At 42.2% G+C, this 15142-nt stretch overlaps 2 gene segments (V, D, J or C); both read right to left on the bottom strand.

Moving 5' to 3' along the window:
* Positions 1-8237: 8237 nt before the first annotated feature.
* Positions 8238-8671, bottom strand: LOC131364060 (immunoglobulin heavy variable 3-30-3-like; the record flags this gene model as incomplete). The annotated part of the segment is given in 2 exon segments: positions 8238-8536; positions 8626-8671. Coding segments are annotated over 2 exon segments (345 nt in total), but the record flags the coding sequence as incomplete, so codon positions are not given.
* A 5143-nt stretch (positions 8672-13814) lies between these two features.
* On the bottom strand, positions 13815-14660 carry LOC131364328 (immunoglobulin heavy variable 4-38-2-like). The segment is given in 3 exon segments: positions 13815-13822; positions 14226-14525; positions 14615-14660. Coding segments are annotated over 3 exon segments (354 nt in total).
* Between the last annotated feature and the right edge of the window lie 482 nt (positions 14661-15142).

The raw sequence follows: 15142 nt of genomic DNA, 5'->3' as shown, positions 1-15142 counted from the left end.
GTACAGATAGAAACAGACTGAGATGTTTGAGTTTGTACACACTGCCCTCTAGTGGCAGAAAAGACATGTTTTAAATGATCCAGATCTAGAAAGAGTCATAGAGGAGAAAAAAAGACGCTGTCAATAAAAAAGATCTCATGGAAAGCAGCAATAAAAATGAATGAAAAAGGAATTGCAGCATTTCTCTCAGCATGGTTTAAAAGATACAGTATCAGAGGTAAAATACTAAATCAATTGTTTTAACCAATCAGTTAATTGGTGTCATGATCTTACCCTGCTCTCTCTCCGTCTCACCTCGTGCTTCCAGGGCGGTGCAACCTGGGATCACCTGCTTCCGGGTTACCTCCATTTTTATACTCTCCTGTACTATTTAAGCACGGAGTTTTCATGCTCTTCCTGCCGGATGATCTCTCCAGTTTGCTTCGCACTCGGCGGTACCGGCGTGCCCGGCGCCTGTCACGGGTCCTTCCTACTTCCGTCTTTCTCGCATTTTTGTTCCTGTTTTTTGCAGTGAGTTTTCTGTTCGTTTTTTTCCTGACGCATTGTTGTTTCGTTTTGCCGGCTCCTCCGCCTCACTGTTTTTCCATGGTGTTTTGTGTTTCCTGTTTGCTTCGGCGGTTTTTCCCTCCGTTCTTTTCTTGTGGATTATTCCTAGCGGATTCTGTCTTAGGCCTCTACTACTCAGGAGCGCTACTTGCAGGAGTTATCAGGAGCTACGCAGGACCTCGTTCACAGAATGAATCAGCTTTCCAGTTCTCAGAGCTCTCCTGCACCACCAGTTACCATTTCCCCAATTCGTGAGCCTAACTTGCCCCATCCAGAGCATTTCTCAGGGGAACCTGGTTCCTGTCGGGCATTCTTGATGCAGTGTTCTGTCATTTTCGAGCTGCAGCCGTCCTCCTTTCCCTCAGAAAGAGCAAAGGTGGCCTATGTCGTCTCTCTCCTGTCTGGCAAGGCCCGTCTTTGGGCCACCGCGGAGTGGGAGCGTCAGTCTGCTATCTGCGCCTCTTTTGATGCTTTCTCACAAGAGCTCCGTAAAGCCTTTGATACCACCACCCCTCAGCGTGATGCCGCTCGGGCCCTGTTCAACACCTCACAGGGGGCGTCCCCTGTCTCAGAGTATGCGGTAAGTTTTCGTTCGGCAGCTGCTGATTCGGGGTGGAATGCCACTGCCCTCTATGACGCCTTCTTCCGAGGACTCGCTGACAAAGTGAAGGACAAACTCGCTGCCCGGGAACTCCCACTTGAACTGGATGACCTGATCTCCCTAGCCACGCGTATTGATCGTCGGATCAGAGAGCGCCGCGGCAAGAAAGGAATGCCACGCACTGGGCGAACCAAGCCGGGGTTGGCCCCACCAGGCACCCCACCCTCACCTTGGCAGCCCTTGGCAGCGCAATCTTCGACCTTACATCCTTCTCACTCTCAACCCTTGGAGATTGGATGCCGTCGTTTGACTGACTCTGAGAAAGAGAGACGCAGAGCGAATGGACTTTGCCTCTACTGTGGTAACCCGGGTCATTTTGCAAGCTCCTGCCCAGCAAAAGGACGGGCTCGTCCCTGAAAGGGGAGCCGGTGGCGAGCCCACCAGGTCCAGGTGGCCTCCTCCAAACCATTGCTCAAGGCCCACATCACTGTGAACTCTCTTAACCATGATCTGGCAGTCTTCCTGGACTTGGGCGCGGACTCAGAGTTTATGAATCAGGAACTGGCACAGCAACTAGGGGTCGATACTGAACCACTACCAGCCCCACTTCAAGTCCGGGCCCTGGATGGTCATATCCTCCACAGTGTTCATCATAGGACAAAGCCCCTTCTGGTTACCATGGCCGAGCACCACCAGGAGTGGCTGTCGTTTCTCATCATCTCCTCTCCTCAAGCCCCCATCATGTTCGGGCTTCCCTGGTTAAAGAAACATAATCCCCACATAGAGTGGATCAGCAGTAAAGTTCTCAGCTGGAGTACCTTCTGCTACTCCCACTGCCTCTGTCCTAGCCCTCCCCATCTACCCCTCACAGCCGATGTAACCCTCCTTGACCTCAGTACTGTACCTTCTGTTTACCATGACATCGGGGCAGTTTTCTGCAAGGCCAGGGCCTCATCCCTGCCCCCTCACCGGGCCTACGACTGTGCCATTGACCTTCTGCCAGGCACCATGCCCCCCAGGGGGCGTCTCTACCATCTTTCGGGACCTGAAAGGGAGGCTATGGACACATACAACCAGGGCTCCCTCGCCGCAGGTATCATACGGCCGTCCTCTTCCCCCGCAGGAGCAGGGTTCTTCTTTGTGGAGAAAAAGGACAAGACCTTGCGCCCTTGCATCGATTACCGAGGGCTCAACGAGATCACCATTAAGAATCGCTACACTTTACCGCTTATGTCTTCTGCTTTTGAGCTCCTCCAGGGGGCCACCATCTTCACCAAGCTTGATCTACGCAATGCTTATCAGCTTGTCCGGATCCGTGAGGGCGACGAGTGGAAGACAGCCTTTAACACGCCCTCAGGCCATTATGAGTATTTGGTAATGCCGTTTGGCCTGACCAATGCCCCTGCTGTTTTTCAAGCTCTCGTTAATGACGTCCTCCGAGACATGATCAATCGATTTGTCTTTGTTTACCTTGACGACATCCTTGTCTACTCTCGCTCCCTGGAGGAACACATCCACCATGTCTGTGCCGTTCTCCAGTGCCTGCTCCAGAACCACCTGTATGCGAAGGCTGAGAAGTGAGTTTCACATTTCCCGTACTACCTTTTTGGGACTTGTACTCAGCCGGAAATGTACAGATGGACCCCGGTCATGTCAAGGCCGTCAAGGACTGGCCCCGTCCTGAATCCCGTAAGCAGCTGCAGCAGTTCCTTGGCTTTGCTAATTTCTATGGCAAGTTCTTCCATGGCTATAGCTCTGTCGCTGCCCCCCTTCATCGTCTCACTTCATCTCTCATAAGCTTTTCCTGGTCTCCAGAAGCTGAACAGGCTTTCTTCAAGCTCAAAGATTTGTTTACCTTCGCCCCATCTTGTCCTTACTGGACCCCCGTTGTCAATTTATCGTGGAGGTGGATGCTTCTGATCTGGGAGTAGGGGCAGTCCTGTCCCAACATCACCCTGGAGACAACCGCCTGCACCCCTGTGCCTTCTTTTCTTGGCGTTTGAGTCCAGCAGAACGAAACTATGCAGTGGGAGAAAGGGAATTGCTGGCCATCAAGATTTTTATATTTAGGAGTTTGTAGTAATGATGCTGCAGAAAACATACTGTGCTGCTGAACAGACTCTGTGCTTCTAAATTCAGGAAATTAACCACTGACCTGTAGTGTTCCTGCAGCTGGTATCACAAACAGGAGGAATTAAAGCATGAATAGTACAGTATATAGTCACAACTAGTCATCAGAATCATTGTCCTAGAGCATTGTCCATGTAAATGTGATAGATTACAATGGGGATTATTATTATTAATATTAATAACTGCTAAAAAAAAAAAGATTGGAATAGAGAGAAAGATCTGAGTGCTGAGTGTGAATGGATGTTGTTCTGCATAATAAATGTATAAATGTCTCTGGGGTGCAGCTTCCTGAGGGAATATTTACAGCTCATGAGGACGTGCTTGTGTAAGTTTTTGTACAGCTCTGGAGTCTGTTGTGTCAGTGTGAGTCTCGTGCACAGTAATAAACTGCCGTGTCTTCAGCTTTCAGACTCTTCACTTCTAGGTACAGCATGTTTTTACTGGTGTATTTAGTGATGGAGAACTGGCCCTGCAGTGACTGAGCGAATCCAGTGCCAGTGCCAGTGCCAGTGTCAATGTATCCGATCCACTCCAGTCCTTGTCCTGGTTTCTGGCGGATCCAGTTCATGTAGTAGCTGCTCATTGAGAATCCAGAGACAGTACAGGACAGAGTGACCAACTCTCCAGGTCTCTTTACTACAGAAGCAGAGGAGGTCAGGGACTGTCCACGTCGGTCCACCCTTTGCAGCTATAACAGCTTCAACTCTTCTGGGAAGGCTGTCCACAAGGTTTAGGAGTGTGTTTATGGGAATTTTTGACCATTCTTCCAGAAGCGCATTTGTGAGGTCACACACTGATGTTGGACGAGAAGGCCTGGCTCTCAGTCTCCGTTCTAATTCATCCCAAAGGTGTTCTATCGGGTAGAGGTCAGGACTCTGTGCAGGCCAGTCAAGTTCATCCACACCAGACTCTGTCATCTATGTCTTTATGGACCTTGCTTTGTGCTTGCTTTCTGCATGCCTAGGTGCTTGATTTTATACACCTGTGGCCATGGAAGTGACTGGAACACCTGATTCTGATTATTTGGATGAGTGAGCGAATACTTTTGGCAATATAGTGTATTTGTATTGTGGGGATTAGTTACTTTGGAAAATGTAGTTGTTTAATTTAAGAAGTGAATAGTGATGAGGTTTTTGTGCAGCACTGCAGCTTGTCGTGTCACTGTGTGGATTACGAGCGCAGTAATACACAGCTGTGTCTTCAGTCTGCATGTTCTGTCCCTGTAAGGTCACAGTGTTACTGGAAGTGTCTCGAGAGACCACAAACTTGTCTTTAAGTGAATCTTTCTTATTAGCACTGCCATCATAATAAATGCTGTTGATCCATTCTAAAGCTTTTCCTGCAGGTTGTCGAATCCAAGCTGTTCCAAAGTGGCTGCTGCTATCAGTGATAGAAGCTCCAGACACTTTACAGGTGATGGTTAAAGTCTCTCCTGGCTTTATAAGCAGTGAGTCTGGCTGGATGAGCTCAGTAGCACAGAACACATCTGTGAAAAGAGAAAAAGAAAAGGTTGACATGTTGAACTGAAAGGATCAGATGAAATAATAAAGCTTCAATCCAAACACTCACAGGGGGTGAGAGCCAGCAGCAGCAGTGGAGCTGAAGCTAACATGTTTGTGTTGAAGGAAGACTAATGAGAAGTGTTTCCTCTCTAGATCAGCACGCTGCTAATATTACAAGAGGAGATGCAGATTTGCATAAACATTCCAGAGGGGCTGTGTTGAGTGCAGCTCTGCAGCTGTTAATCACACTCACACCCTGTTTTGTCTCAATATCAATTTAACGTGGAAAATAATTCAGTTTTTTCTTATTATTATTATTAATGGATGTTTTGTGATGTAATTAACAGTTCCTGTGATGGCCAGATTGAAAACTGATCTATATTCAAATTAATCTTTATCTAGGTTAAAATACATGAAAATAAAAATAATTAGATAAACAATCATTTATGTCATTATCAGTCATGTATAGGCTGCATTTTAGAGAATTATATTAACACAGAAATGATTCTCATGTCTACAAATTTCCTGTTTTTTTTTGTTTTGTTTTTTTGACAGAACATGATGTTCATTCTGGTATAGTCTGCCCTCTAGAGGTTTTAAGGAGTTTTTATTGGAGACAGCAGAGGCTTTGTTTGAGGGAAAGGAGAGAGAGGAGATGTCAGAGAAATTAAAGAAAATTCCACTATCCAATGACACTTCAACCAGGTAAAGTGATGTCAAGAATGTTGTGTCCATCGGTTCTGATGGTGCTCCAGCCATGATAGGGAAGATGAAGGGAGCTGTTTAAAGTTTGAAAGAAGAGCACTCAGACCTGCTGACATACTACTGTATAATACACCAGTCCGTGCTGTGTGCTAGCCTCAGAAAAGAATATATAGAGGTCAGGGAAACTATGATGAGGCTTGTGAACTGCCTGAGAGCATCGTTTGCTCTTCAGCACCATCTTCTGTGGGCTTTCCTGCATCTTACTGTTGTCTCTGGAGATGGTGAAGTGACCCTTAACAGAGCTGGAGTAATATATGCTACCACTGCCACCTGAGATAATTGCAACCCATTCCAGTCCTTTTCCAGGCGCCTGTCTGATCCAAGCCATCCAGTAGCCACTAAAGTCAAATCCAGAGGCTGTGCAGGTCAGTTTATGAGACTGATCAGGTTTGATGATCACTGGATCAGACTCGATCAGTGTCTGACTGCAGGAATCTGAAATAGAAGAATACAAAAAGATAGGTGTTAAGTTATATATAAAATAATATAATATAAATAATAAGATATTTTTGATAAACGTATACAACAAATAATAACATGTAAATAATAAAACTAACATTGAATAAAGATTGCTAGAGTAAAGTGACTGAATACACTGCCTAGTCCCATCTCAAAGCAAGGAAAAAAAAAGCTTCTGCTGTGTGCTGCAGCTCGTTTGCATGACACACCCACTAGAGATTGGTAAAAAAGTTTCACACCAAAATAGCCATGCAGAGAAGTCTTTGGATATCGCTTGACTAATAGCAGCTATTGTTACTAAGATGCAGCTTCCTGCTGAGGGAATATTTACAGCTCATGAGGACGTGCTTGTGTAAGTTTTTGTACAGCTCTGGAGTCTGTTGTGTCAGTGTGAGTCTCGTGCACAGTAATAAACTGCCGTGTCTTCAGCTTTCAGACTCTTCACTTCTAGGTACAGCATATTTTTACTGGTGTATTTAGTGATGGAGAACTGGCCCTGCAGTGACTGAGCGAATATAGTGCCAGTGCCACCATCAATACGCCCGATCCACTCCAGTCCTTGTCCTGGTTTCTGACGGATCCAGTGCATGTAGTAGCTGCTCATTGAGAATCCAGAGACAGTACAGGACAGAGTGACCGACTCTCCAGGTCTCTTCACCACAGAAGCAGAAGAAATCATGGACTCTCCACAGGAATCTGGAAGAGAAGAGTAGAACTAGGTAATGTTATTTTATAATGATTATAATGCTATTAGTTATTGTTCAATCCACAACCACATGCTGCTCACTGTATAGATGTGTGGATGATTATAAGGTTCTGTGTAGAAAAGCAACAACTAATGTTTCACTCTCGCTATTTATTAGAATCTTTATACTTTCTAGAATCTCTAGAATATTTATACTTTATTTTATTTTATTTTATTTTTATTTTATTGTAAAATAAATTTCATTTTTTTATATTTTATATTTTATCTTTCCAATGGGCATTTTGCCTCCTTATTTCCTTTTTCTTTTTTCAACGTCAAACAGTTGTGTAATCATTTCACTGCATATCACTGTGTATCGTTCTGTATGTGACATAAAAATCTGAATTTAACTGCATAAGGTGAATAGTTTCTATAAAATTCTTCTAACTTTGCAGTCCAGTTAACTGCTTTGATTTAGATGTAAGTGTTTAGGCTTTAGGAAGACATGAGGCATTTCCTGAAAATGTAAAAACATACACATTCACAAATTATTAGTTACTTACTATTTATTTACTATGTAATTGATCAAGCTGTGTGGATGAAGCAGCCTGGTTTAATGAGACACTGATATAATGGAGCTGTAATGTCTTAGCTTCATAACAATGCTGTAGAGTTTATGACTTTGATGTAAATCCCAGGAGAACATGTTCTCATATTTATGACACACCCTCAGTCCTTTAAACCTCAAAATGTTGGGTAGATGTTGTGTGAATAATGTTGAAACATTTCTAATGTGTGTGCAGGTTAAATATACAGTATACAGTTCAAGACCAAAGGTTGAGTAAACTTAAGTTTAAACTGTGTGTGTGTGTGTAGTGTGTGAATGTTCTCCCTGTGCTTGGTGGGTTTCCTCGTGGACGTGTGTGTGTGTGCCCTGCGATGGTTGGCCCTCTGTCCAGGGTGTATCCTGCCTTGATGCCCGATGACGCCTGAAATAGGCACAGGCTCCCTGTGACCGGAGGATAGATCGGATAAGCGGTACAGACAATGAAATGGAAAAAAAAATATATACATATTTAAATCACAAGGAAGAGATTCATCTGATGGAGGACATGTGGATCATATGTGGAAAATGGCAACAGGCATCAGAGATTAAATACTAAATTTAGCTTTGAGGATTATTGTCATAATGGAAAAATTGTACATCTCAAAAGTCATGTCAAAATGCTTTTACACATGATCACACTAATTCTAATTTGTTTAGGTGATTACTGTTAGCCAAAGACACTACAGTATATAGAGTTCAGGATAGTAATATGATTATATTAGTGTTTATGATGTGCAGCAATATTAGAGATAATATTAAGGTTTTAAATCAACATTACTGACTTTAAACTTAAAACTCTTTGATCTCATTTGTGGGATTATTGTTTTTATATTAAGACTTCTATAGATCAGTGTTGTGTCTTTTGGACATTCTGTTATAATGAACACTGGATGAGGAGTTTTTGTACAGGGATGTTGTTTATTTGTCTCACTGTGGATCACGAGCGCAGTAATACACAGCTGTGTCTTCAGTCTGCATGTTCTGTCCTGTTAATGTCACTGTGCTGCTGGACGTGTCTCTGGAAACCTGAACCCTGCTTTTCAGTTTCTCACTGTAGTAAGTGTTACCATCATAAGATATACATCCGACCCACTCCAGAGTTTTTCCTGCAGGTTGTCGTATCCAGTGTGTACAGTAGCTAACAGTTAATGAATATCCAGACACTTTACAGGTCAGAGTCAGTGACTGACCAGGAGTTAATACTGTGGATCCGGTCTGGATCAGCTCAACACAGTGAACACCTGTTAAAGAAAAGTTATTTTAATGATGGAAAACTGAAAAGCTTTAAGGAACCAAAACTGTATTCCATGTCAAATGTAAAAACACTTACAGTGTACGGCTGCCAGCAGCAGCAGCAGTAGGGATGTAGAGATCATGGTGTGTGTTGAAGCAGAAGAAGTAAAAGCTCTTGGTCTTTGTTGCTTAAATATATAACAGGGAAGGACATTTGCATAAAGACACTCCTTATCTTAGGGAAAAAATGAGATGGATTCCTTTACACAGGAAATCCTCCTCATCTCATGACCATCTTTAATCTGTTATTATAAATCAATAAAATTTGGAACATTAAGAGACTTTTTCAGGTGAATTTATCTGAAGATAATGCACTCTTCATATCAGCATATTCATTATAGATTAAAACACTTGGCGGTTTGTTCTCATAGGAAAATAATCAAGGACCAGGTGTTGTGATGTCAGGAATCATAAAAGGTGGTGGATGTAGGTGACAATAATTTATTTTGTAAAGTAACAAAAAAAAAGGATCGTGTAGTTCTACTCACTTTGGTTCAACAGTGTCATGGAGTTACTGCTACAAACCTGAAGATCATTTTTTTCCAATAAATAATGCCACTGATTATAATCATTATTCCTCTTATACAGCAGCAGTCTGTTACTGTTACAATTTATTTATTAATTAAAGAAGAATACGGTGAACTCTGTGTTTGTTTATAGTTACAATTAATGTTGTGGAACTTTTGTGAAATGTATGTATTCAGTAATCACTGGTTAAAAGTTGGCAATATTTCTGTAAATGTTATTTATTTCCCTCTTTGTATCTCTGTAGGAATTTGACTTTAAGAGACAGTCTCAGTGTTCAATCTCTCACAGAAAGACATAAAAATTATGGAGTATCTAGCTCTGACTGAGGATATGAGAATATGTTGTACTTATGACCACTTTAAAGAAACATAAAATGTTATAATGTTAAGCTCTAAGCCAAATATACAACATTGTAATAAGTTCTTGTTAGTGATATGATGATTATAGTGTTTATCAAATTCAAATTTTATTTGTCACATACATACACATACACAGTACAACATGCAGTGAAATGTTTTTTCACGACTGTCCGGCATGTAAACATTTATAAAAAGTATGTGAGAAAGAGATCCATAAAAAATAAAGATAAAAATAAACTAGAGTATCTTAAAAGTATAAAAATAGAAAATAGAAAATAAAGTAAAATAAAATATAATATAGATAAATAAAAATAGAATATAAATAACAAATAAAAATATGAAAATAGGTGTAAAAATATGAAAATATAGCTGTAAATATACATACATACATACATACATACATATATACATACATTACATATATATATATATAAATATATATATATATATATATATATATATATATATATATATATATATATATATATATATATATATATATATATATATATATATATACACTATATTGCCAAAAGTATTCGCTCACTTGCCTTGACTCGCATATGAACTTAAGTGACATCCCATTCCTAATCCATAGGGTTCAATATGTCATCGGTCCACCCTTTGCAGCTAAAACAGCTTCAACTCTTCTGGGAAGGCTGTCCACAAGGTTTAGGAGTGTGTTTATGGGAATTTTTGACCATTCTTCCAGAAGCGCATTTGTGAGGTCACACACTGATGTTGGACGAGAAGGCCTGGCTCTCAGTCTCCGCTCTAATTCATCCCAAAGGTGTTCTATCGGGTTGAGGTCAGGACTCTGTGCAGGCCAGTCAAGTTCATCCACACCAGACTCTGTCATCCATGTCTTTATGGACCTTGCTTTGTGCACTGGTGCACAGTCATGTTGGAAGAGGAAGGGGCCAGCTCCAAACTGTTCCCACAAAGTTGGGAGCATGGAATTGTCCAAAATGTCTTGGTATGCTGAAGCATTCAGAGTTCCTTTCACTGGAACTAAGGGGCCAAGCCCAGCTCCTGAAAAACAACCCCACACCATAATCCCCCCTCCACCAAACTTTACACTTGGCACAATGCAGTCAGACAAGTACCGTTCTCCTGGCAACCGCCAAACCCAGACTCGTCCATCAGATTGCCAGATGGAGAAGCGCGATTCGTCACTCCAGAGAACGCGTCTCCACTGCTCTAGAGTCCAGTGGCGGCGTGCTTTACACCACTGCATCCGACGCTTTGCATTGCACTTGGTGATGTATGGCTTGGATGCAGCTGCTCGGCCATGGAAACCCATTCCATGAAGCTCTCTGCACACTGTTCTTGAGCTAATCTGAAGGCCACATGAAGTTTGGAGGTCTGTAGCGATTGACTCTGCAGAAAGTTGGCGACCTCTTCGCACTATGCGCCTCAGCATCTGCTGACCCCGCTCCGTCAGTTTACGTGGCCTACCACTTCGTGGCTGAGTTGCTGTCGTTCCCAAACACTTCCGCGTTCTTATAATACAGCTGACAGTTGACTGTGGAATATTTGGGAGCGAGGAAATTTCACGACTGTATTTGTTGCACAGGTGGCATCCTATCACAGTTCCACGCTGGAATTCACTGAGCTCCTGAGAGCGACCCATTCTTTCACAAATGTTTGTAAAAACAGCCTGCATGCCTAGGTGCTTGATTTTATACACCTGTGGCCATGGAAGTGATTGGAACACCTGATTCTGATTATTTGGATGGGTGAGCGAATACTTTTGGCAATATAGTGTATATATATATACAATAAACAAAGTGGTATATACACATATATACACATAAATGCAGACATGAAGGGATGTATGTGTATATGGCATATATTGAGGTGATCCAGTGTTTATCATTAAAGTGTCCATGTGCTGGAATAATTGTATAAAGTGACTTGTGCCAGTCCAGTGTCAAAGTGTCAGTTTGTGCAAATGTGCGAAGTTGTGCAAAGTGATGAAAAGTGATGAAAAAAAGCAGAGAGTCCCCGTATCTGTATCAGGTTCTAGGTGTTTCCTGGTTCAGACTCCGAATGGCCTGCGGGAAGAAGCTCCTCCTCATTCTCTCTGTGTTTGCCTTCATGGAGCGGAAGCGCTTCCCTGAACGCAACAGATAAAAGAGTCCATTGTTGGGATGGCTGAGGTCCTTCACAATCTTCCTGGCTCTGATCCAGCACCACTTGCTGTAGATGTCCTGCAGGTCAGGGAGCTCGGTGTGGATAGTACGTTCAGCTGAAACCACCACTCTCTGCAGGGCTCGCCTGTCCTGCATGGTGCTGTTCCCGAACCAGGAAGTGATGCTACCCGTCAGGACACTCTCAGTGGTGCAGGTGTAAAAAGTCTTTAGCACCTGAGAGGGAAGATTAAAGTTCCTAAAGCATCTCAGGTGGTATAGACGCTGCCGGGCCTTCTTACCAGGGTGTTGGTATGACAGGACCAAGTCAAGTCCTGTGTGATGTGAACACCTAGGTACCGGAAACTGTCCACTCTCTCCACTGGGGTTCCGCTGATCATGGTCGGTTGGTATGACCGCTCCTGCTTTGTACTGAAGTCCACTATTAACTCCTTAGTCTTGCTGATGTTCAGGAGTAGGTTGTTCACCTGGCACCAGCTCTGCAGGTTTTTAATCTCCTGTAGGTAGGCCATCTTGTCGTTGTTTGAGATCAGGCCCAATACAACAAACTTAATGATGGTGGTGGAGTTGGAAGTGGCCACACAGTCATAAGTGTACAGTGAGTACATCAGGGGGCTCAGAACACAACCTTGAGGAGCTCCAGTGCTGAGGGTGATGGAGGATGAGGTGTGTTTGCCCATCCTTACGGCTTGTGGTCTGTCTGTCAGGAAGTTGGAAATCCACTGGCACAGGGGTGAGCTGAGACCTAGGACCTCCAACTTAGAGGTGAGCATGGAAGGAATTATGGTGTTGAACGCTGAACTGTAGTCCACAAACAGCATTTTTACATAATTCCCATTTCTGCAGTCAGGTGGCTTGTTGTTGTGTGAAGGAGGTGTGAAATGGCGTCCTCAGTGGAGCGGTTTTGCCTGTACGCAAACTGTAGTGGATCCAGTGTGTCTGGTAGTGATGCAGTGATGAAGTCTCTGACCAGTCTTTCAAAGCACTTCATCACTACTGATGTCAGGGCTACAGGGCGGTAGTCACTGAGGCAGTGTTATTTAGGCTTTTATGTTATAGTCATGTTTTGTTGAGGTTATTGAATTTTTCATGTCATATTTATGGTTTATTTCTTCACATTTAATGTAGTTGTGTTTAGTTTTGTTAAATAAAAGCAGTGCATGTACTGGATCCCTGCGTTTGGGTCTGATCTGCTATTGCGGGTGATAGAGCTTACGGTGGTGATCAGGGTTTGATCTCTGCCATCAGCCGATTCATCCCCATTCATTACATGTATCTTGTGGACATTCTGTTATAATGAACACTGGACAAGGAGTTTTTGTACAGTGATGTTGTTGATCTGTCTCACTGTGGATCACGAGCGCAGTAATACACAGCTGTGTCTTCAGTCTGCATGTTCTGTCCTCCAATTGTTATTGTGTTAGTAGAAGTGTCTCTGGAGATGCTGAACTTATTTTTCAGTTTGTCACTGTAAGCTGTACTCCCACCACTACGGATGAATCCAATCCACTCCAGAGCTTTTCCTGCAGGTTGTCGGATCCAAGATGTATAATAGCTTGTAACTGAATATGAAACCTTGCAGTGGATGGAGAGACTCTGGCCTGGCTGGACTGTCATGGAAGCAGGCTGAGTCAGTTCCTCACCATGTACATCTGTGGAGGAAAACACATGGTGATATCTCACACAATATCTGCTGCACCTTTATTCTTCATCTAGTAAATGAATGAATTTGATAAAGCACTCACAAGAAGCAGCTGCCAGCAGGAGCAGTAGAGATGTAGAGAACATGGTGTGTGTTGTTTGTACTGGAGTCTTCTCTGTTCTCCAAAGTTTAACAGACACCATCACATCATATAAATAGAGTGAGATCCAGCTCTGATGCTTGGATTTGCTTATCTGCTGATGATGGGAGGAGAATGTATCTGCAATGTATTTAAATCATGAGGAGGAGATTCATCTGATGGAGGATATGTGGGTTTATAGTGGGGAGAAAGACTTCTTTATAAACCTACCTCAAAACAAGATTTTATATTTGGAACATTTTCTTCTTCCCACAATCTTCATGCTTTTTTTATCCATCCATCCATTATATGCTTTCAATCTGTATATAATGTGATTAGGATTTGACAACTTTGACAATTATTTTCTATGACTGATGATACTGGGATCATGATAATAGAAAAAATCTACCTCTCTGAAGTCATGAAAAAATGCTCTCACACTTTCTCACACATTTTTAATTTAAACAATATGTGAGAAAGTGTGAGAGCATTACACATGATCACACATTCTAATTTGTCAAGGTGATTATTGTTAGTCAAAGACACTACACTAGATAAAGTTCTGGATAGTGATATGACTATAATAGTGTTCATGATGTGGAGCAATATTACAGATAAAATATTATGGTTTTAAATCAACACTACTGACTTTAAAAAATAACTAGATTGAAACACTTTCTTCTCATTTGTGGTATATTTTGTGTTATTTTGACTTCTATAGATCAGTGTTGTGTCTTTTGGACATTCTGTTATAATGAACACTGGATGAGGAGTTTTTGTACAGGGATGTTGTTTATTTGTCTCACTGTGGTTTACGAGCGCAGTAATACACAGCTGTGTCTTCAGTCTGCATGTTCTGTCCTGTTAATGTCACTGTGCTGCTGGACGTGTCTATGGAAATCTGAAACCTGCTTTTCAGTTTCTCACTGTAGTAAGTGTTACCATCATAACATCTATGTCCGATCCACTCCAGAGTTTTTCCTGCAGGTTGTCGTATCCAGCCTGTACAGTAGCTATCAGTTAATGAATATCCAGACACTTTACAGGTCAGAGTCAGTGACTGACCAGGAGTTAATACTGTGGATCCGGTCTGGATCAGCTCAACACAGTGAACACCTGTTAAAGAAAACTTATTTTAATGATGTAAAAGTGAAAAGCTTTAAGGAACCAAAACTGTATTACATGTCAAATGTAAAAACACTTACAGTGTACGGCTGCCAGCAGCAGCAGCAGTAGGGATGTAGAGATCATGGTGTGTGTTGAAGCAGAAGACGTAAAGCTCTTGGTCTTTGTTGCTTAAATATATAACAGGGAAGGACATTTGCATAGAGACTCTCCTTATCTTAGGGACAAAATTGGATGGATTCCTTTACACCTGAAATCCTCCTCTCATCTCATGAACGTCTCTAACCTGTGATTATAAATCTATAAAATTTGGATCATTAAGAGACTTTCTCAGGTGAATTTATGTGAATAGAATGCACTTTCCTTATCAGCATATTCAGTAAGGAGTAAAACATTTGGGGGTGTGTTATTATAGGACAATAATCAAGGACCAGGCAGTGTGATGTCAGGAATTGTAGAGGTGGTGGATGTAGATGCCAATAATTAATTATTGTGAAGTAGAAAAAAAAAAAAAAAAAACATTGTGTAGTTCTGCATACTTTGGCTGAACTGTGTCAGGGAGTTACTGCTACAAACATGAAGACAATTATTTTCCAATATTCAATGCC

The sequence above is a fragment of the Hemibagrus wyckioides genome, linkage group LG02, assembly GCF_019097595.1.
Source record: "Hemibagrus wyckioides isolate EC202008001 linkage group LG02, SWU_Hwy_1.0, whole genome shotgun sequence".
NCBI classification, from domain to species: domain Eukaryota; kingdom Metazoa; phylum Chordata; class Actinopteri; order Siluriformes; family Bagridae; genus Hemibagrus; species Hemibagrus wyckioides.
The sequence above is the reverse complement of the archived record's forward strand: the minus strand, read 5'-3'. Positions and strand labels throughout refer to the sequence as shown.